The 22,682-nt window shown below is 30.9% G+C and overlaps 1 protein-coding gene across 4 annotated transcripts in view; it reads left to right on the top strand.

Annotated features, from left to right (window-relative positions):
* The window catches only part of LOC107369255 (ras-specific guanine nucleotide-releasing factor 1-like), a 46,584-nt gene that overhangs the window by 6,120 nt on the left and 17,782 nt on the right, over window positions 1–22,682 (top strand). For all 4 annotated transcript variants that reach the window (XM_015937191.3, XM_015937194.3, XM_089269063.1 and 1 more), the window contains exons 2-4: window positions 20,801–20,907; window positions 21,711–21,858; window positions 22,424–22,626. In XM_015937191.3, coding sequence (XP_015792677.1) covers window positions 20,801–20,907; window positions 21,711–21,858; window positions 22,424–22,626 — 458 coding nt within the window. The remainder of the gene's footprint in view (window positions 1–20,800; window positions 20,908–21,710; window positions 21,859–22,423; window positions 22,627–22,682) is intronic.

Genomic DNA, 22,682 nt, shown 5'->3' on the forward strand with positions numbered 1-22,682 from the left:
TTTAGTTTTATTCAAGTTGAGTAATTTCTGAGAACACAATAAATAGTGATTAAACAGGGAGAAGCGACTCAGTAATCAAACAATTTGATGAGGAAGAAGGGAAAGAGGAACCATTTGAAAACATATGCTCTTCAAGTTAATTAAAAATGTTAATTACAACTGAGAAGACCAAAGATAATCAACATTTTTCAACATCTATTACTTGACCAATATTGAGCAAACCCGAAGTCGATCAGCAACTCAATTATAATTGTTTAGATTCCAAGCAAAGCATTAACGTACAAAAATCTGGTTCAAAACCCAAAAAATGAAAGTCCACCAACCTAACCTGAAACATCAACTCAATATCCATTCACTTTTTAATCTTAGGTTACATTACAAGTGACAACTAAATCTACTGGAAATTGTGTTTCTTTGATTAATTGTAATTAACACTTTGAGCCGGATTCAAGTGAATTTCATCTTTTTCAAGTCTCTTCTAATCCAATGATGATTACAGTAAATCTTGTCTTTTGTCTTTCATTATCTTACCCTTGATCCCATTAATTATCATTTCAATTGAGATCAATTAGTATTAATTTTGGGATTGTCACTAATCGCAACATTTGTCTGTCCAATGTTTAACCTTTTTCACTTCTTTACAAACCAAAAAAAACAAATGGAAAGGTTAACATTGACAAAACTCGTTGACAATGGTCATTACTGATTCCATGAGAATGGTTACAATTAAAGGAATTAATGTAATGTATCGTTTAAAGCAACAACAAAAGTATAACAATCAAGTTGCACACAATGGCAATAATAATGTTAATAATATGCACATATTATTACATTGAGAAAACATTTTATCAGTTAAACATTTTGCATCCCTTCCAATTGAATAGTCTTGTCAAAACTCCCTGTTGGTTACCTGCTCGTCATTATCATTATCATTGTCTTTGTTATTAACTTTTCGCTTCTTTTTCTCATTTTGCTTATTCCCTGATTTGACCAGAATTGACCAGAGAAAACCTTCTTGCCAGAAAAAAAACCCATTTTCACCTTGATCACTCTCAATGTTATCCTTTTCAGCTTGTTTTTGTTCAACCTCATCAAAATGAATAGGAAATGTTTCCAAGTTTTTAATATGTAAACTCAAAATTAAAGTGTAAATGTAAAGAAGGAAAAAGATGATGAACATGGTGAATAGGAAGAGAAGAGGTTGCAAGGTTTTTCCCTTCAATTCATCAGAAATCATGTTCTTCCGATTAATATATTACAATATTGATTCACCAGCTTGCAAGTGAATTGAAACAGCAAAAAGGCTTCATTTTTTCGTCTATTATTGTTTGCTTACTCTTTAATATTTTCACACTTGTTCAATAGCCAATATGTAAATCAAACATTAACTTGAGCATAATTTTTAATGGCAAAACAATCGATATTTTGCGTGAAGAAGTGAATCCAAAATGAAATGCATTTTTTAAAGGAAAGCAACTTTTCAATTTCAAAGCAAATGGTTAACAGTTAACAATTTAACCAATTGTCTAAAATGATTGTAAATCTATTGATTAATCATCTTTTTGAATCAAAGCTGACAATTGTAAATCATTTTGTGAACAACAATCGCATTAAATCGATATGTTGCATTGAAACAATTTTGACAATCAATGAAACCATCAATATGGATGGACTTTTTGCTTGACTCTTTTGCCTCTTAAATTTTTCCTGGTTACTTCTTATTCAATTTTGCTGGTTATCAAAGTGATAAATGTTTTCAGTGAAACAATTGATGATATTGGGTTGACAATAGAATGTTCAATAACAATGGAAACATGATGATTTAAGGTGAATAAAAGGAAACAGGAAAATGATACAGAATACAAAATTAGAGTTATAAATAGGGTCAGGAAAGGTAAAGAGATGAGAAAAGATTGTAAGGTTAAATTAAATGTGATTACAATTGTTGTCAAGTTTTCACTTTGAAATGTTGCCTTCTGTATTACATTGAAACTGTGAAAGTGAAAAGACAAGAAGTGCGGAAAAAAGCAGCAACAATTGAATCAATTTTGTTAACCCTTTTCATGTCAACCTTGCAGGTTGAGAAAAGAAGAGGAAATTTCTCAGATAAACTTTCAGCTTTTACAGGAAGATTTGCAGAAGAATTGACAGAAAGAGAAAAAGTTTGTCTTCTTGTTTGACAAAAGGTAAAACCTTATTACCAAAGGGACATTGAGTTGACATTTTTTTTTCTTCTTATCCTTATTCTTTCATTTCGAACACCATGAAAATGAGAAAATTTTCACCCAACAAGAAGTAAGGCGACATTTTACATAAACTTGTTCAACAGACAGCCTTTCCAAGTCTCGTTCAGATTGAGATCAATCAGGAAATGGGAATGTTTACAGAAAAGTCAACAAGTAAATAAAGTGAGAAAACTGATTATATTCTGTGTTCTCTTTTTTCTTCTTCTTCTTCTTTTTCATGGTAATATTATTCATCAAAGCGATTTCCCTTTAATAAGAGAAGATAAACTCAAGATAACTAAAGGTTTAGATAAAGGAGAGAAAAGGTAAATCTTCTGATGAAACTTGGAAATTATTACATCGAAATGAAATTATCTTTAATCAAATTTGGATATGAAAAGAACGCTGATTCTCAGCTCCAATTACTGGCTCACTTTTTAATCTATTTACAGTGACTTTGACCAGCATTTTACTTTCTCTTTGTCATCATGAAAATTACAATCCTAATCATCAACTAACCTTGTCACATTATTCAATTTCTCGATAATCGATCTGAACTTTACCTTGTTGACCATACTGCAACTTGAAACATTAGTTTTTTGCTATCAAGTGAAGTAAATTGGTCAAAACTGTCGATTTGCATGAAATGTCAGAAACTAGGAAAAGTTGACTTTTCACTCCATTCCAAGTCTTAACTTTCATGTAATCAATTCTGTGATGTTTCACTGATTCATCTGTAAATCCATGATCTAATAATGATGGTTAATGTTGAGTGTAAATTCAAATCTTTATTGATCTTCACAGAAAATCTTTATTGATATTGAATCAATGTACACAGAAAACTCAAGATTGAAAGGTTGATATCAATTTATATCTTTTAATGAATATCTGGCAAAGAAATTATTTCATCAGAAGAGCCCTGAAACTTCTTCAATAATTCAACTATTGATATATTCTGAACTCTTTAACTCAAATGATGAGAAGTTGAAAGAAATCTCAAGAATTGAACATAAAATTGTTGAGACTGGCAGATTAATACTTCAACTCCTCCAACCATGAGCAGAATTGCATGGTAGATAGAATTTTAAGAATGTTCTTCAGAAATTCTTTTAATTCAATTTTAATTATAATTTCCTTTACTTGCGGATATTTTGTTCATCATTCATCGTTTGAACAAGTTAAGTAGTCATAACACTTGACGTTCACATTTAGTCTAAAGTTAAGCACGAAGTTTTTGTCAACTTAAAACTCTCAATTCAACTGGAAAACGAAGTGACGACGAAAAACGAAAACAAATATAAATTGACTTTTCTTCGAAATTCTGTGACAATCATGGAATTATGATTAATATTAACCAACGAATCGATTGGAAACGTTTTTCTCCGGAAATTTTCTTGCGAACTGAAAATTCTGCGCAACAGTTGGAATAAATGTTTCCCGGAATTTCGCGGTTGAATTGGATTCCAATCTTCGATTTGTTGATTCCCTTTTTGGTCGGTAAAAGGACAAAAGTCGAGCGCAAAGGTTGTCTATTCAGAAATTTGATCGTTGTCAGACTCGTCTCAAAGTTTAACTCGAGAAATTAGTAAAATTAATTTTGTTGAAATTTGTAGCATTCTGGCATTTTGACAGGCTTGATCCTTGGAGGAAAACTTATCAACGATCAAGTGCAACATGAGAAAAGTTGAATTGCATTGCTTGATATTATTTTTTCGAGTTTCACATTTTTTACTCCTTTTTCCCTCGTTCAGTAAACAGCACAGTCAACATTATTTAAAGGCAAGGTAACCAAACAAGGGCCAAATGTAGAGAAAAAATTTACCAGAAAAAAAAGCTTTTCTGTTGACTTGCTCTTAACCACTTGAGGATACATTTTGGTCTGGGTCAGATCCTGTTATCAATCAAAAAGCAACAAAAAGAAACACAAAATAGATCAACTTTGATAGTCAACTTTCATCTTAATCAGAAAACTGGAAACAAAAGAGTCAACAATGGAAATCAATAGGCACCAGTGAGAGTAGAAAGGTTGAGAAAACGTTTCAACTTGAGGTTCATCAGAGGTTCAAGTGATGGATACAAAATTGTAGTTTCATTAGCTAATAACATTTTTGCATCCATCAATTTGATGTACACTTTTTGTCTTGGATAAAGTTTCATCTTCATCTAAATTGAGACGAAAAAAGATTCAATTCTTTGTGCCTTGAATGGTTGAAATATTTTCCATTTTTTCAAGTTCCAACGATTTCGCTTCATTCTTCCATCATTCCATAAATGCAATCAAAGTAATTAGATGTTAACTTAATTTTTAATTTGTAATGAAACGGAAATTAGTTATTAAACCATCAACAGTTTACAGTTTAAATTGTCAAGAGTTTAATTTTTCCACTTCTTTTTGCTCTTGATTGTAAATTTACTTTGACTTTTTTTCAAATTCCTAGTCATTCCTGCTATTCCAGGTTCACCTCGTATTACCAATTAATTTTTTGATTAACTTAGTTTCCAAATTAATTCAAGAAATGATTAATCATTGACTGATGCTGTTTGGAATCAACAAGTGCTCAGAATTGAGTTGACTCTTGCAATGGTAAAGTTAATGAAAGTTATGCTTTTTACCTTTTCTCATTATCATTGGTTCTAATTATTGCAAGAAAGTTACTTTCATTTGCTAAATGTTTAACCATTACATAACTAAATGAGTTGACGAGTAAATAAGTAATAAAAATAATAATCATGATAATGACTGAATGCTTTTCATGGGTTTCACTTTTTTTTCTTACCTTTCAATGGATTTTGTTTTCATCTTTTTTTCCATGTAAAAGTTAATCAAAAAGATTTCTGATGAAAGTATGTTAAAAAAGACAAGATGATGAGTAGGAAATAAATTAAAAATGATGAGATTACCTTGTTTAATTGCATTCAGGTTCATGTTTAGAGTATGGAAAGAGAATAGTAGGTAAAAATATTGTCAACCTTTTTGGTTACCTTTTGTCAGTGTAAATGAATTTACCAGCCTTCATTTCAACTCTGTCAACACTGTCATTTTAAATGTTAATTGTAAATATTTTTACCGATTAATGGGCTTTTGAAAGTCAAGTTGACTTTTGATAAATCAATATTTATCATAGTTTATCTGATCGTGCATCAAGAGTTATCAGTTTGTCGTGACAGTAATAATGCAAAGTAACCTGATGCGCTGTTTAATCAAGTTTAATCAGAAAGGCTGGTGACTAAAATTTGAGTTCTATGATCTGAGAAGGGTAGCACGTGAGTTGAAATACTCAAATAAGTAAACATTCAACTTAAAATATAAACTCAAGGTCAAAAGATTTTATTTTAAGAGAAATAGAATCGATTAAGTCGAATTCATAGTTTTTAAATTCGTTGGGATTCTTTAGAATCGAGGTATACTTTGCAAATAATCAAAACAACAAATTCAAGTGAATTTCTATAGTCTTTTTCCTATGATGTTTTTTGAAGAGCCAAACTGACGTCAAATTTTCAATATATCAATAACTAGTTCTCCAGCAGTAGTCTTATAAAGTCCGGATTTGAGACGACTTGGTTTTTCTGGGACAAGTCTGTTTTTCTGGGATAGACCGCTTCTGTTCGCTTTTGAGTCAAGGGGAATACCGTCATACGGTATCGATTTTTTCCGGAGAAAAAAATGAAAAATGAAAATGAAAAAATACAATTTAGAGGCCGCGACTTGAGTCTCTCAATTCAAGTTCACGAACTCGCCTTTCAACCCAATCTTATACCGCTCCTGAAACTCTTCACGAGGGAAACCAAAAGCCTGTAGGCAGCGATGGTCGATGTATGTCGTGAAATGGTCCTTCTCGGCCAGTTTATTTCACATCTCAGCCAAGTCACTCCTCAGCTCCTGGTTTCGGGTCTGTAGGCGCTGATTATGGACCAGCTAACGCGTGATCCGAGCTTCCAGGTTCTCATATGATCGAATCTTTCGATCGCATGTCTGATGGTTCTTCGAATGAAAGAAGACACGGCGACCATTGAGGACTCCGAACGAAATAAAACTCTATTGGATTGCACTGCTAAGGGTGGTGATGAACTGAAAAGAGAAAAACAAACTTTATTTAAAGGTCAAAAGTGAATAGAATTAAAAAATACTTACCCTCGAGGTGGCATAATAAATAAATTAGTTTTAATTTTAACAAAAAATGAAAAAACTAAGTTAAACTAATGATAATGAAGAAAGGCATATTATAGTTTTCATCGATTCAGATACATCGTATAATGGAGTTGTCCTAGAACGGACATTTTAGTTGCGCTAGAGTGTTGTGCCAGCACGGATAGCTTTGTGCTAGTGTTAGGTTATGGCTTATGGTTCAAGTCAGCGGTCTGTAGCATTAACCGTTCGTGAGTTTTGCCTACAAACAGGCGTGAAATGAAAAAATGACTGACATACTCACTCATAACTACTCAATAAGAACAAGCAAAGTACAAAATGAAAAGAATAACTTAAAATTCTATTTTAAACAATTCTCCTCTTTAACAGAAAATTTCAAACAATCCCAAGGCAACGTGATTTTTTGAAAATCACATCTACGTTTCGCGTAGAAGCATGCAAAGGCTATTCTTCAAGGAGTCAGGATTTTACTTTGACTAACAAGTGGACTTGTAAGTGGACATTTATTTAGTTGCAGATTGTAACTTAATGACAAAGTCAGATGAAATGTTTATTAGGATCAAATCAACTTTACTCATCAAAGTTGTGATTACACAAATCTTAGCTAAGTCAATACAGTTGTTTTAGGTTTCATCAATTCGTAATCACAGGCAAAGGATAGCAGTGCAGAGTCCCAGAAGTTTTGACTTGTATCTTTCAACTTTTATTGTCAACTTACTAGACAAGTCAATAATTTCTTGATTACAATCAAAGTAATACTTTCAACAATAAAACAGCTAGGAGTTTCATTAATTTCTTATCAAAATAATAATGCAAAAATAACGAGGTCATGAAAGTTAAACAAGCTTTGGACAGTCGCTATTTGACGCTAAAGATAATTTGCAGATCTATTGGCATATGCATAGTAAATTGATAATCAATCCACAAATGTTTCACGTTTAAATTTTTAACTAAGGATCGTTATTGAGGAAATGAAACGTTTTTTATCACTTTATGAAAACTTCTTATTAAATATTCTAGTCTCACTTCAAAGCTATTGTTAATTTATTTTTTGATTTGAGTTACAATAAAATAACTTGACACAGCAATTCATTACTGTAACACAATCACTTTACACGATCAGTTGCAAAATTGCTATTTTTCAATTTCTGTACATTAATAATAAATGTTAGTAATAAAGGTTTGAAATTCAATTCTTTCAGAACGGATAAAGAATGAATAAATCAATATATTGAGTATAATAATGGCACATAAACAAAATGTTTTCCGTTAATTTAAATAAGAAATTTTGATTACCAATGTTATAACATTTTGCTGTTAAAGTAAATGGCAATTTGAAGAGGCTTGTTGTTTACAGAATCGTGAAAACTACCGTTTCTTCATTGAACAAATTGATATAAATCTAACTAAACTCGATAGTCTTTTGTTTTCCCAGTTTTACTACTCGAGTAAACAATTAATAATTTAAGGTGAATGTAAACCAATTGTTGAAGTAGCAAGGTTCAACCTGAAGATTAACTAACTAAAGGTTAAGCTAAAGAGTTTATCGATTAAAATTGAAGATGAAACACTTTCATGTAAAACAAGGTTCAGTCTCTGGAGTAAGCAGGGTGACGATAAATAGGAAAGAATACAGAAAAGGATTGGACAAAAAAAGAAGCTAAATCACTGATAATTAGTTTAGTGATTGTTCAATGTTTGTTGGTTTCAGGGCAAGATGAGTGGTTCGAGAGATGAAAAGGACAAAAAAAAGGGAAAAGTCGAAGACATTTCCGGATCGATTAGATATTTGCTTCAATGATTCTTTTGGACATTTTTGTTCTTTACTTTTTGTTTCTTGTTTCCGTTTCTACCATGCAGTTATATCAATACATTGTAATCTTTTGTACCATGAAACGCACAGTCCAAGATGAAACTTTCAGGGTTTGGGTTAAATGCATGAGCGACCAAATGTCTGCTAATAATGATGGCTTTCCAATAATGATAATAATAATGGTTCTAATAATGAAATTCCCAAGTTGTGGTGAGAGAATGAAACTGGAAAGAATTTCATGAAAGTGGAAAATCAGTTGGAAATTGCTGAAAGATTTCAATATTCATTAAATTTGAGCTGCTAAATGCAATCTCTTTTCTTGTCCCAGTAATGCAATCATTCAATGTCAACAGTTTTTAATGTTTCCTTAAATGCTTAGTTTGTTGTTTCAAATGAACTATCAATTTATTACTTTGAAAATTTGTAAACTTTTTCTGCAAAATCACAATTGAATTAGGAACAAGTTGGTGAAAATAAGGTGATAAATAAAAAGAAAAGAATAGCTGAGTAAAGTAACTAGACAATGGATTGTTGTTGAGGAACATTAAAATCAAAATAATGAATCCATCATGTTTCTTCCACCAAGAAAACAAAAAGTGTAAACCAAAAAACCAACTCAACTACCTGAAAAGATGTATAAATTTGCATCCCTTTACACCTCACATTTGAGTTATGATTTTTTTCATTTTAAAAATGTTTACCAAGCAATGCAGGTCATAAATTATAATCCATGATTAGTCGAGATTCAGGAAAAAGAAGCTCAGAAAAGTGAAAGATTTTCCTCTTTTCCCTCATTTTTTAAATCAACAGTCTGGATGAGTCGACTTAGGCAACAAGCCATCAATTTTGTAACCTAACCAGTCAACCTTGTCCCATCAAACCAACTTGGATCATAAGCTTTTCTCGTGAAAATTTTTCTTCTTGCAACGTTCCTCAGAACTATCATTCTCATCAAGACGATAATTATCAGCACTATTGCTAGCACCATCAGTACCCTCAACATCCTTAGCACCTTCAAAACCAGCGAAATCAGAATCTTTTTTTATCTCTTTCATCTCCGTAAGATTTGGTCTTGAAGCATCAGTCTTGCAACCTGGGAAGTGACTCTTTCCCCATCAAGTTATGATCAAGTCTAACATTTTACACGCAAGATATTTCACTATTCATCTTTGCATACTTTTCTCAATGCATCGCCCTTCTTAATGATTATGATAATCTTCCTGTTCAGAACCTACTTTTAAATAGCTTTACAAGGTTGATCGTTAAATGGTCTGAAGGTAAATAACAAAAGCTACGAAAAGAAAGATTTTCATTAACTTTGCACGAAGCCATTCCTTATTTCAACCTTTTTAACTTACCTCAGCAAATTATTAATAACTGAAATTGTTGATAAAAGCAAAAAAGTAAAGATTCATTTTTCAAAGTACCATTATTCATAATGTTGTATTAACAGAGAGAGTAAGAATGAAAGATTGAAAGATGGTTAAGACTGAACAAAAAAGGTAACAAATTAACATGATGAAATGAAAGGAAAATGTGTTGACTGAAAAATTGCAAGGTATTAAGCAAGTTCATCATTATTGCTATAATTATCATCATTATTATTATTAATAAATTGAATATTCAAGGAGGAATCAGATGAAGAAAAGAAAGTCAAGAAAAAGTTTTCTTCTCTTGTTTGGAGGGAAAATAATATAACTTATTCATTATGGGAACAAGTGCTTTTTATTAGCATTTATTGAATTAACATATTTCCATGTTTTTCATTTGCTGTCATTTAAAATTCATACCAGTCTAAAGGATTCTCGAGGAGAAAAGTTTGACAAAAAAGAAGATGAAAAAATTGGAATTTTCTGTCTTATTTTTTCTTCCCTCATCAACTGACACTGGAAATGAAAACATATTAAAATTGTTTAACTGTTGATATGAATATTGATTTGGTTTTGTTGAGCAAACATTGTAGACTGTTGAGCGTGAAATAATGATGATTATCATTGTAATTAGACTTGGATGGATGAGAATGAAAAAGTATGGAAAAATGTTGATCAACATTAAACCATTACATGGATATATACTGAAACAGAAAGATATTATTATTTATTATTATTTATTATGTGTAGACCATGAAGGAGAGACTAAAATATTTTATTCCTATTGTGTACACCAGCCATGTATTATCATGCATTTACATCGATATTTATAACTTTTTTTCCAGCTTATTCCAAACTCTGTTCCATCACAATAATGTTATCATTATACATTAATGGTAATACATTATCCAATGTGTTCATTGAATCATTCAAATAATCTAATGCAATTCTTTTACTGATAAATGCAAAAGTCAGCGTAATTAATTGAAGTTTAATGATGCAATGAACATTGGAAAGATAATGCTGCTCGTCGACTTTCAATTTCAATCTTCACTGTTAAACTCTTTTCCCGAAACTGCTGAAAATGCAACAGCAATACTAGGGTTCCGACGAAGTTGACCAATTCATTTTAACTTGAAAGTCGATCAGTAAGTCGGTCAAGTCGGTCAAATCGTTCAATTGAGATTTTCTCGCCAGTTTGAACAACTATCAAAAGTCGATTGGTCGTGAGAAGGTGAAGGCTTTCATTTTTTACAGTCAACTCTTTTGCACGAAACTTTTGCAAATAATATATCATTGAACGAAATTCATTTTAAGCTTTGAAATCGATCAGTAGTAAAGTTGTTCTTTATCGAGATCGTCGATCTTCAAATCGTCAGAGATTTTCGTGTCAGTTTGAGTAACGATAAAAAGTTTATTGTTCGTGAGTTTTGGTCGAAATTTTCTGCGAAAATTCATTTCTCTAGAGTCTTTCAAACCTCACGATTTTCCATTAAAGTTTATTCTCATTCAGCTTCCATCAGTCACCAGCCTTACGTTTGACTGTTTTCTGTGGTTATACTTTGCAACTCGATTATTAGTTTGCTATTGCCATTTTGGAATTGAATAGCACTCATTGATTTTGCTTGTAAACACTCTTTTGTGACTTGAATCTGGTTAATCCAGGTTCATGTGTAAATCTGAACGGATAACGATTGACTGGTTTTCTTGGTTTTATTGCTATTCATGCATTTAGAGTTGTTCATGTTGACCTGGAAATATTTTTCATGTTAAAAGAGGAGAAACAAGAAAATGTTCACTCAACTTGAAATGGGTATTATACTTAAATCTCGAGAGGTTGAAATGGAAAAAATACTTTCGCAATGAAACTGGGTTTCATTAGTGAGATTGTTTGCAGAGCTCAACTTTGGTCGACCCTTTGTGAACATGCAAATATTGATAAAATAACTCGAAAACAATTCGACTACAGCGGAATCAAATGATTTGCATAAATGTTTACATTTTCAGGTCGACTACAATGTACTTTAACCAATCAATGGAAACACAATCAAACAATGATAATCAGGTCAACTATTTGTATCCGTTTACAGCATCACTTTTTGTAATGAAAAAAAGCCAAACCTGGAAAACAGAAAACAGAAAAATCTTTTTTTTCTCATCGATTCAATCGTATCAAAATATAAAACAAAGAACATTAAATTCGAGTTTCCAACAATCGACAATCTTGCAACTCATTTTTTACCAAGCTAAACAGCTTCAGAATTAATCAGTTTGTCAGAATTAATTATGTAAATGCGTTGTTGCTGCTTCAACTAATATGTTTCAATGTGTACTTATCAAGTTAATATTATTAAAATAGATTAATATTAATTTATATTGATTAGTTGGTCTCAGCCTTTCCAAGCAAACTTAACATTGAAATGATTTATGACATTTCCATCGATAATGTAAAGGTGAAAATAAGCTTGAAAAGTGTTTCTCACTTTTTAATATTAAACTCATTAACTGGGAGTAAATTATATGGAATGATTTCAACTTTTTTTTTCCTCTTTTCTCCAATCCGTTCACTCTGATGCAATTGATTTATTATGGAAAAATTAATTGCAGAAAATAATAATTGTTGAATTGATTTGCATCAAGTCACGCAATGATGTGAATTGAGGAAAATTGTGAAATTGTTGCTCATTTATTTCTCCTCTTCATTATAATTTAATCTAAATTAAACACCAATCGACCTTTAATCTGCCATTGTGAGGCTCTTCTTGAATGACAATATTAACGTTGATCAAGATGATCATTGAGAGTATAATGACGATCCTGATCAATACTTTCATTGTTCACTTGTTTATTTGATTTTTTGCTTCACTTTTAAGGACAACATTCACCTTTTCCAGAGCCTGGTTTTCATTAATTTGCTCAACTGCAGTTTTTATTGACAAATCTTGTTCATCCTTCAACTCATGATATGGCTAACCTGTTGATCTGAAACTGCAAGTTGAAACCAATAGCCAAAACAATCAACATTGCTTTTAATGAAAAGCTAAAACCCAAGTGAACACTTAAGCTTCTTTACTCAATTCAATTGAACAATAGATATTTGAATCACGGAGCAATAATTGATGTTTGCCAAAAAATGTCCAACAATCGAAATGACCAAAGATATCTTTTGATGTTCCAAGTTTACCAGTTTCTCAATATGCATTTACCCAAGTTAACCTTTTTAACCAGAAAACTATTCATTGACATAAACTTGGATCATTTGACGAAGTTTAGTTTCTGAGGAAAATTTCTTTGCTGTTCATAAATGTGTTAACTCATTAAGTGAATAAAATCATGAAAGTATCATCTTTCCAAGTCACTGGTTTTCTTTGAGTTTAATCATTTTCTTAACACAATAAACATAACAACTCGATTGAACTTATTCCAGCAAGTGTAAGTTGATCAATTCATTCCTTCAACCATAATGATTGCTTACGAACTTTTAAAAATAAACTTTTGAAAATAAAATTACATTTGAAAGAAAGTGAAACATTTAATGGCTTCTATTATCAACTTGATCTGACACATTCAATCTTGACCATTCAATTGAGAATGGTCAACATGTCACAGAAAGTAAAGTCATTGTAATTGTTTACATGTGGTTACTTGTTTATTGATTCACTAACCAATGATAATCAACTTGAATCACCATCAATCAACTGAAATACTTAATCAGAGACTGGCAAGAGTCCATATTAGATTCACTTAAAGCTCAATCAATTGCTTGATTAATGGTTCTTCCAAGGCAAACCCATAAACTAACCTAATTTCAGTCATTATCAGTCTAAACAAGAGTTAAACTGAACACACACAAAAATGGGCAAAACAAAGTTATAACGATCCCAATGATCTCTCTTTTTTTTATCAAACAAAACACTTCGTTTTTCATTGCCAAAACTGTCCTTTGATATGCAGAGAAACTCCCAAGATTGAAGTCCCTTCAAAGGATAACATGAAGTTGAGGAATGAAAGAAGATTTGATTTAATGGGAAACATTAAAGGCAAATGTGCAAAAAGAAAGTCAATTTTTATTACCTTTTCTCTACCTTGTTATTCACAGTCAATGATAATTCTTATTTTAACTCATTTTTTCTCCTTCTTCTTTTTTCGTTCACATTTCCATGTTCAACACTCACTGTTGACCTACTTTCTATTTACCTGATGTGGTTACATGAGAGTGAAAACCAGAACCGAGAACAAAAGTGAATGGAAACTTTTTTTCCTTTTCGCTTTTTTTCTTCTTCTTCTTCTCCTCATCAGAGTTTCATTTCTTTCCCTCTTCATCCTCTTCATGTTCATCTCTTTACGCTTTCCGAGTGTTTTGTTGCTTCTTGTTGCTTTTTACAGTTGATTAACCTGTTGTTGTTATTGGCTGATCTTAAAAGCGTAAAAGAGTCAACATTGAATCAACTCTATTCAAGCAACTTCATTTTCCAACCATCTTTTGTTCAGTTTACCTTTTCAATTTTCAGCTAATGAATAAATATTGAAAACCCAAAGAAAACAAATATTGTAATAACCAATTATAAAGTAAACTAAAATTGAACAAAACTCTAGCAATTGAAAAAGCATTTCTCTCTCCGACTAAAAGTTCTGTGTTCGATCAACGAAAAAGATTTATCATTCTTCTGTCATGATGATAGTCTTTGAAAACAATTAGCTTAAAGGTTGGATAAAGATGATGGCTCATCATGATAATCATCACAAGACTAGTGAAATGGAAGGAATTGGATTGAAAAACAAAGCCATTTTTTGAACAACTTTTTTCTTCTTTTCTTTTCATTTTGTGTTGACATTTTTGAAAAGCTAATGAGATGATACAATTTGATACAATATTGAGTTGAAATAATGGATTTGCCCGTTTCACTCGAGGCTCTGTTTTTGGTGACAAGTTAACTTTAATAAGAAGATGATGATAAAGATGATCATAATGGGTATAATAATAGCAGTTGCAATAGTGTGATAATATTGAATTGAAATGGAGGAAAGCCATTAGTGTGAAACATGATAAATCCATCAAAAAGTAGATTCGTTTTCATGCTGATTCCTTCTAATCATTATCATTTAACAAACCTTTTTCTGTCTCTCAGTTTCTCCCTTTTTTTATCTGTCAAGTTGGCTCGATACAAAATGATCAGCTAAACGAATTGAAATGTTTCTTTTGAAACTCAATTAGATGTTGTACAGGGAACAAGGGCAAAGTTGAAATTTTTGCTTCAAGTAATTGAAACTTTGCTCTTTAAAATGGTTCCATTAATTGAATATCTTTTGCAAAGGGTCAACTCTTCCATGTAAAGGTTATAGTTTTTAATTGACTCGACATTAGTTAATCATAAAGTTGAAATGAAATTGATTAGACTTATTGATTTAATGTAAAGACTGGTTCGACTGATTGATACAGATTATAAAATGTCACACTGTATTGATGAAACGATATCGATTTTCCACTTTTATTGTTTACGCTTTGTATTACACATGTCAGCATCTTTCAACTTTCTTTCAATGTGAGCATAACAAGTGTCTATTCACTGATTCCAATTCAATGCTGAACATGAAAGAAACAGAGTTGAACAGAAAACAGAAAAATAAGTTATCGATATTGCTGTTATCCCAAGTATTACCAGAAATAAAATATTGAACTTCGTTGGAAAAGTTGATAACTACTCTAGACTGGAACAAATTTTTCTAGTTGCAGCGAACTTCTTTAATCAGTAATTGAAACGAATCTCAAAAGTAACGTGAACCATAAGTGAAATAGATATCGATAATTATCGATTGTTCTTGTTCTTGTCCTGAAATCAATTTAAGAATATTGGAAATGAAAGATTTATTGTTGCAGAATAATTTGGTTGCAAGAAACAAATGAAAGCAAAAACTCGACTAACTCATTGGGAGAATCGGCTTTAGTGCTATTGTTAGCAATTTTTGATGGGTTGGTTTGACGAAAGCCATTAACGAGAATCTAGAAAATGGATGAAAAATGTAAACACTAATGACTGGATTCGTTTCGATTCGATAAATATTTCATTACACAATTGGAATTTACAATTCTCAGTTTACAGAACTGATATAGTTTATTTAGTTTTACAAATCTCAATTTACTTTCGTTTGCTTAAACAACTAAAACAATAGTCTTTTGTTTACATGTAAACTCACCTGTGATAATAATAAAAAACAGATTATAATGTAAATAAAACAAGATTTCTCAATGTTTATCATGAATTGGATTGTTTTGCATTATTGTTGTCACAATAAGCTAATGATATCCAAACCATATTGACTCTCATTCCAGATTCAAAGTTGATTTTATCCTAATAAATATTTTACGATAACTTGTTCCTAAAAGAGACTGCCCAGTTTTGCCCAAGCTCAAAGGACTTCGTAAAAACTTCAAAAGCTTACTTCAATAATCTTCAACAACCTGAAGCAAAGAAAATTCAAGATTCGAGTGGAATTAAATTTTTCAAGTTTACTTTTTCATCTAATCAACTTAGAACCAAATTGATTCGCAATCTTGACAAAAGGTTTATTTGATTTCATTTTGCAAATTAACAATTTATAAACGTCAAAATGGAACCTCGAAAAGAAAAGTAAAATTTCTGGAATTTATCGAATCACGTAAAAAAACTTTTAACTCGATAATTTTCATTTACATTCGCATCGGCAAATCATTTTTGCAACACACTGTAGGCATGAAAACAGGTGAGCAACTATCATGAAGATGAAGCTTCAGTTTCGTCGTAAACATCTGAACATGTTGCTCGTCTTAACCAACCTCTAATAGTTACTTTACCTTTCCCCATGACAAGTATAATTTAATAATATCCAATATAACCAAGTGATCTTGTTTCCTGACTTCCTTGTCCTTTGCATTAGTTTCACTTCTCAAACAGGTAACCAAAAGCAACAGCTTCTGAATAAAACTTTTTTTTCTCTCTTCTCTTCTTTCCTTTTCTCTTCGTTTTACTTCATCTCAAGTTTACCTTAACTTTTTAACCTGTTACCTCTTGATTTGATTGTTGAAACTCTTACCAAGACTCAACCTGAATACCAAAGTTAATACAAAAAGACAGTGAAATGAAAAACCAAATAACTTTACAGTTGAATAGTAATGTCTTAATTTATTTGTGTGAACAAATGGAACAAGGAAAAAATTGATTTTCCCTTTTAACTCCTTTAATGTAACAAACAAGAAACACTTTATTTTAAATGAAATTTTCTTTCAATTGAATTAACCATGATATTTGCAAATAGAGAGCATGGAAATTGTGTTTAAAAGAAGAAGAAAAAAAACAAATTCTATCTCAAGTTGAGTAAAAAAATGGAAAAGAATATTTTCCAGACTAAAAATGTCGAAAGATGGCGCTACTCGACAGGGAGTTATTAGTTAATAGCTGTTGAAATACAATGGAAGCAACTAAATGATTGATAATTTTGTTCACTTTTTTTGTGATTCCAACGATGAAAAGGTTAAATATTGAATACAATTTGATTATAAGAATCAATTGCTTGTTGAGTTTGAGGAAAAAAAAGGCGAGAGAGAAAAAAAAGAAAATTTTATCTTCTCTTTTCTTGGCATTCTCATTATTCTTATTCCTTAAATCCTATTGTATTATCAACACTTTCCTTGCTCTTATTGCGACTCTTGTGAACATTGAAATTATCAAATTGACTAGAGAATTGGGTGATGAAAAGAGAAGAGAAACTAAAAAAAATTTCTTTCTTTTCCTCACCATTGTTATCATTATTTATCGAAATTGAAAGACAATGATTAATCCTGAGATTTTAAACGCAAATGAAACTTGAACTACTTAATGGTTGTTAAGTTGACTTTGTTATTGTTGCTTTTATGAATTTTTCATCATTTTTTGTTGCTTTACTTTGTCAGATGTTTCCATGTTTTACAGATTAAAATTGAATTTGGTTGATGAAAGCAAATTATTTGAACCATGAAATTGCATTGAATGAAGTTTTTCATTATGGTCATGAGAATGACGAACATACAGATTGAATGGAATTGCTAAATTGACTTATTCCACAAGCTTATTCATTATTATTGAAGGTAACATTGAAATTGAATAAAAGCTGTTGATTCATTTTAATCTTCAATCAGTTTATTCTCAATGTTAACAATTTACTCGTCTTTGCAATTCATTTTAATTAATGAATCTTACAAGTGGTTTCCATTGTTCATCAGAACTTCATTAGAGATAAGTTTTTGTATTTTCTCGAGTCTTGAATCTTTTATTGGATTGATGGGAATTTGCAAGGTTAATGGTGAAAGATGAGATTGAATTGTAATTGAAAATGTTCAGGCTTTTACCATGTAAGATGTTTGGATGAGAAAAGTTACTCTTTTATTCATAACATAAAGGTTACTTTTACTGGTCCATGAACATGATGATGAGCCAACGAAAAAGATTGGGAAAGTGAAAAATGAAATGAGATTGAAAAGCAGATCAAATTGATGGTATTAAAAAGTATGGCTGGGTAAAAATGAAATTTGGGTCCAGGTAAAAGTTGACCAGGTTGATGATGTTGATGATGATAGTGAGAAGGTTAAATCCATTAGATGAAGAAGAAGATAATAAAGTATGTTCCCTGCAACTTGAATATGAAAGTCTCGCTGGATTTGGAGAAACAAATCTAACCTAAATAAGAAATAATATCAAGGCAACTTTGGACAATTTTATTGAACCAGTAGTACTTAACTGGTCAACAAACAAAAGGACATTTTCAACCTCTTTTTTTTATTTCCTTTTGAAACATTTTCATTGTTTATTATTGCACTTGTATTACAAGATTATCAACATTTAATGTTTTGTTTCCTCCATAAAACTGAGCTCTTTTTAAACCACAATTGAATAGACAATTTTGTCGAGTGAAAAGGTTTCCTTCGTAAGAGGCTAATGATCAAGTCAAAGTCAACCCAAGATGTTGCCTTGCTTGGGTCAGGCTGACTTTGACTTCGGCCTCTTTTCGAGCTTCAAAGTTGACTTTTTTATCATTCAATGTTGATCCATATTCATGGCCATGAACATGCAAATGGTCATTTAGATGACTTTTTTTGTCTCATTTAAACTTTTGTTTTAAATTTTGTTTTTCGGTTTACATTTGAAAAGTAAATTAACATTCAAATAGTCAACTTTTATCATCATTTAATAGCAAACTGATCACTCCTTTCTTTGGTTAAATTCACTGGAAACCTATCCTTCTTCAGGTTTCCCATCTTTATCCATGATGAACCTTATTCTTCTATTCACATCATTTCATCATTAAAGGAATGGAAAGAAGAAGAAGAAAAAGTTTTGGGCTGAAAAGCGGAAAATTTTTTTCTACTCATCATTATTCAATGGTTCTATTGGAGTAAGATGCAATATTGAATAAATAGCTTATAAATGACTCTTTTTAAACTATTCTGATCACCAATTGATGAACATCGTTATCTAACATGATTATCGTTTTTGCATGAAATAGTTTTGCAAAAATGAATGGTAAATGGCGGAAATCGGATGAATCGAATATCTTTTTCATTTCCGTTTTCTTCAATTTTCACCCTCTACATGACCAGTCAACTCACCTGGAATTGAATAATAAGAATGAAATATTCCCAGCAATTGCACCGTAATAGACTGAATCATTGAGCAATGAACAAACTTCATTAAAAATAGCAATATCCTTTACCAGCTCAATAATGTTCAATTACTCTTCACCATTGGATTTAATATGAATATGCTCATTAAGTGTTGGTTTGACACAAAAAATGCTCTCAACAAGAGCTGATCAAAACACTTGATTCACAGATACTTGATGATGCAAATAACATGATAAAACAAACAAAGACAACAATTATCCTGACAATCAGAACATGGAAAATTTTCCAAAAATTTCTCTTTTCTCTTTCAAATTTTCCAACAAATTAAACGCCAAATCAAGCCGAAATTTCCCTTCAACTCCAACAATCTAATTGAAGGGAATTTGATATTGAAAATTGAATAACTTGCATAACTTCAACTATTAGCTGAAATCAAATATCGGATCAAATGTCAATGAAAAATATTCTCGACCAAAATTAGTCGACTCAGTCTACATTTCATGCATTTTTCATGTTCCAAAAGAAGGCAAAAACAATATCAATATTTATTAAATTTGATGGAAAATTCATTTCTCTAACTCAGATTGATTAAAGATTCAATCTTTTCGTTGTTCACTCGATTTATCCAGCAATTTATTTACCTATTTATACATCATTATTGATAATAATGTTATTTGTCTGTAATGCATGGAAAAGTGAAAAAAAAGATATTTTTCTCTTGTTCTGTTTCTTTTCATTACAAGGAAAACATTTATCAAAATATTGCACAAAAAAATGTTTACTTCGCATATTGACTTTTTCACATTTTGTTCATGTTCACCATTCATGATGAATATGAGAATCAATCTTTTTCTACTTTTCTAAACTGATTTTCCTCACTGAATTTACCCTGTAAATCTTGGTATCTGTGCTCATTTCCTTCTTCATGATCATCCTTCATCTTTCATGATCAATGCAGAAAATAAAATTCCCTTCGGCATTTGATTATTCTATCTGTTGAACAATTTCTTCTTTTCTCTCATTATCATTATCATTATTATGAACCATTTTCAGGATAAAATGAAACTGCTTACCTTGATAATCTAGTCACGAAAGGTTAATATGAATGTGATCATTTCAATGGTTCAACCATTATTACATTAACCTTTCATTTGATATTTTGTTGCCTTTCTTAAGAAAACTTTAAACTATTCATTTCCATGTTAAGGGATTTTCACCAATTTTGCCATTCAAATATAAATCATTTCATTACGTTTATTCATTTCATGTTTCCATGAATTGTTTATCAGTCTAATTGAATCTCATTTTGAACAAAATAATTAGCTTAATTTGCTCATTAATACAAGATAATGAAATTATCCTTTCCATGGTTTGATGAACAATTGTTTCTTAAACCATTTCAATCACATTTTACCATTAACAATGGACAATGTGAATAACTGAAAAGGCAAAAAGTGAAACAAAAATTTAGATGAAATGATTATTCGTTTTTTTGCATCGTTCAGGATAATTCTGTGTCAGAGAAGATGAAAGTTTATTCTCATGTGATAAAGTGCCGATTCATTTTAATCATTTATCATTTTTCTAATGAAAATTTTGTTCCATTTTTAGCATGTATTTACAATTAGCTTCCCAAAGGAAGGATCAAAACAGTATGAGTTTAAATCTGAAACTGAATCGGAATGCAATGCTTGGGTTCACTGCATTGACGTTGCAAGGTAAGTCACTGTTTATCCTCCAATCCAAACTTGAATCAAATTCTGAATGGAAGAAATTAGCAGCGAAAAGAATTTTCTTGGCGAATCTGAAATCTGTTTCTGTTATCAAATTGCAATGAAAAATTCAACCCTTTAAGAGTAATGAAAGATGAAGTGAAATCTGGAAACAAAAACAAAATGCAAATTGCAAGTAAAATGTTAACTCAGGGAAGGAAAATGAAATTATTCTTGTTCCAGAAAAAGAAGAACAAGAATTTTTTTCTACCTTTATTCATATGATAATAGCAATAATAATGATAATAGGAATGATGAGAAAACACTTTTTCAGTTATCATTTTTAAACCTCACAACCTGAAAATAATCTTACAAGGAAAAGATACAGAAAAGAAGAAAAAAAAATGTTTTTCTTTTATTATTATGATTATTGTTTAGTACAAAGTTGCACAAAATATTGAGTCTGTTTTTCCATGTATATCAATGTTCATGCACTAAAGGGAATGATGACAAACAAAATGTTGCTGGGAGTAGAAATGAGGAAAAATATAAGAAAATAAAATGAAAAAAGTTGAACCCAAACACAAGTAGTCTAATCGATTTGCGTGTTTTGCTGGAAGAAAACAAAATAACTTATAAAAGCAAAAATATATTGTAATGTAAATCCCAGCCCTGCTGAGGAGAAATAATATTTTTCATTCTTTACCTTGATAATAATGCTAATACAAGTTGAGACATTTTTCATTTTCTACTTTTTCGTCGCATTCCAACATTTTTTTGTCTTTTTATTTGCGTTCATCTGACGATAGTTTCAGTAAAATGCTTTTGCTGAAAGAGGAATTGGAACAAAAACATTTACATTTGGTGCAAATTGTCGAGACTGAAAAAACCGCTAAATCTCATTATACACAGCAATGTGAAGAGCTGACAATTGAAATAAAAAAGTTGCGAGCTGAGGTAAGTTGAGATGAAAAAAGTTCATTTTTTCTCGTTCCAACAAGCATTTGAATTGAATAAAAATTGGCAAATTGTCTTTTCTTCATGTCTATTGGGAAGATTGATGAGGATAAAAAAAGAGTTTAGTGAAACAGTAATTTGAAACAATTGGAAACAAATTGTTCCTTAAATTGAATCAAATTTGTTTTAAATAACTTTGATTTGACAGTTTATTTGCTGTCAAGGCGCCATCCATTGGAATAAATATAAACCTTTCGAACATTAAATGTTCAGGTTCGAAGAAATGTTTTTTATGTTAAAATGAATTTCAATTTATCTGCTGAACAACACTGATGTGTGAGATTTTGAGAAAGTCAATTTAGAAGCTGAATGATGAAAAATTAATTTGCCAGTTTTGATGAATATTTGACTCTCGTTTGTTTAGCAAATATTCAAAAGTAATATTTTATTCAAATGTTGCGTGATTTCAGTTTTTTATTTGCTTTAACGTTTGTACAAATCAATGATCAGTATTCTGATTGTGTTTAAAATTAATTGGATCAAGATTTTTTCCAATCTTAAACAGCTTTGCTCATTGAAAAAGGAATGGAAATTGACTCCTTATAAACGCAATAATAGCATTGACTTTGACGATGAATCGGAAGAGGTTAAAAAGATCAAAAAAGTTCAATCCTTTTTCCGAGGATGGCTTTGCCGTCGCCGATGGAAACAAATAGTCGAAGAGTACATCAACTCACCGCACGCTGAAAACATGCGAAAACGCAATAGGTAACCACGAACGGCAACTTGACCCAACTCGATCCAATTCAACCAGAAAAAGAGTT

This window comes from Tetranychus urticae, chromosome 3, assembly GCF_039701765.1.
Source record: "Tetranychus urticae isolate SD_2017Ah chromosome 3, NJAU_TeUrti_SD_1.0, whole genome shotgun sequence".
In the NCBI taxonomy this organism is placed as follows: domain Eukaryota; kingdom Metazoa; phylum Arthropoda; class Arachnida; order Trombidiformes; family Tetranychidae; genus Tetranychus; species Tetranychus urticae.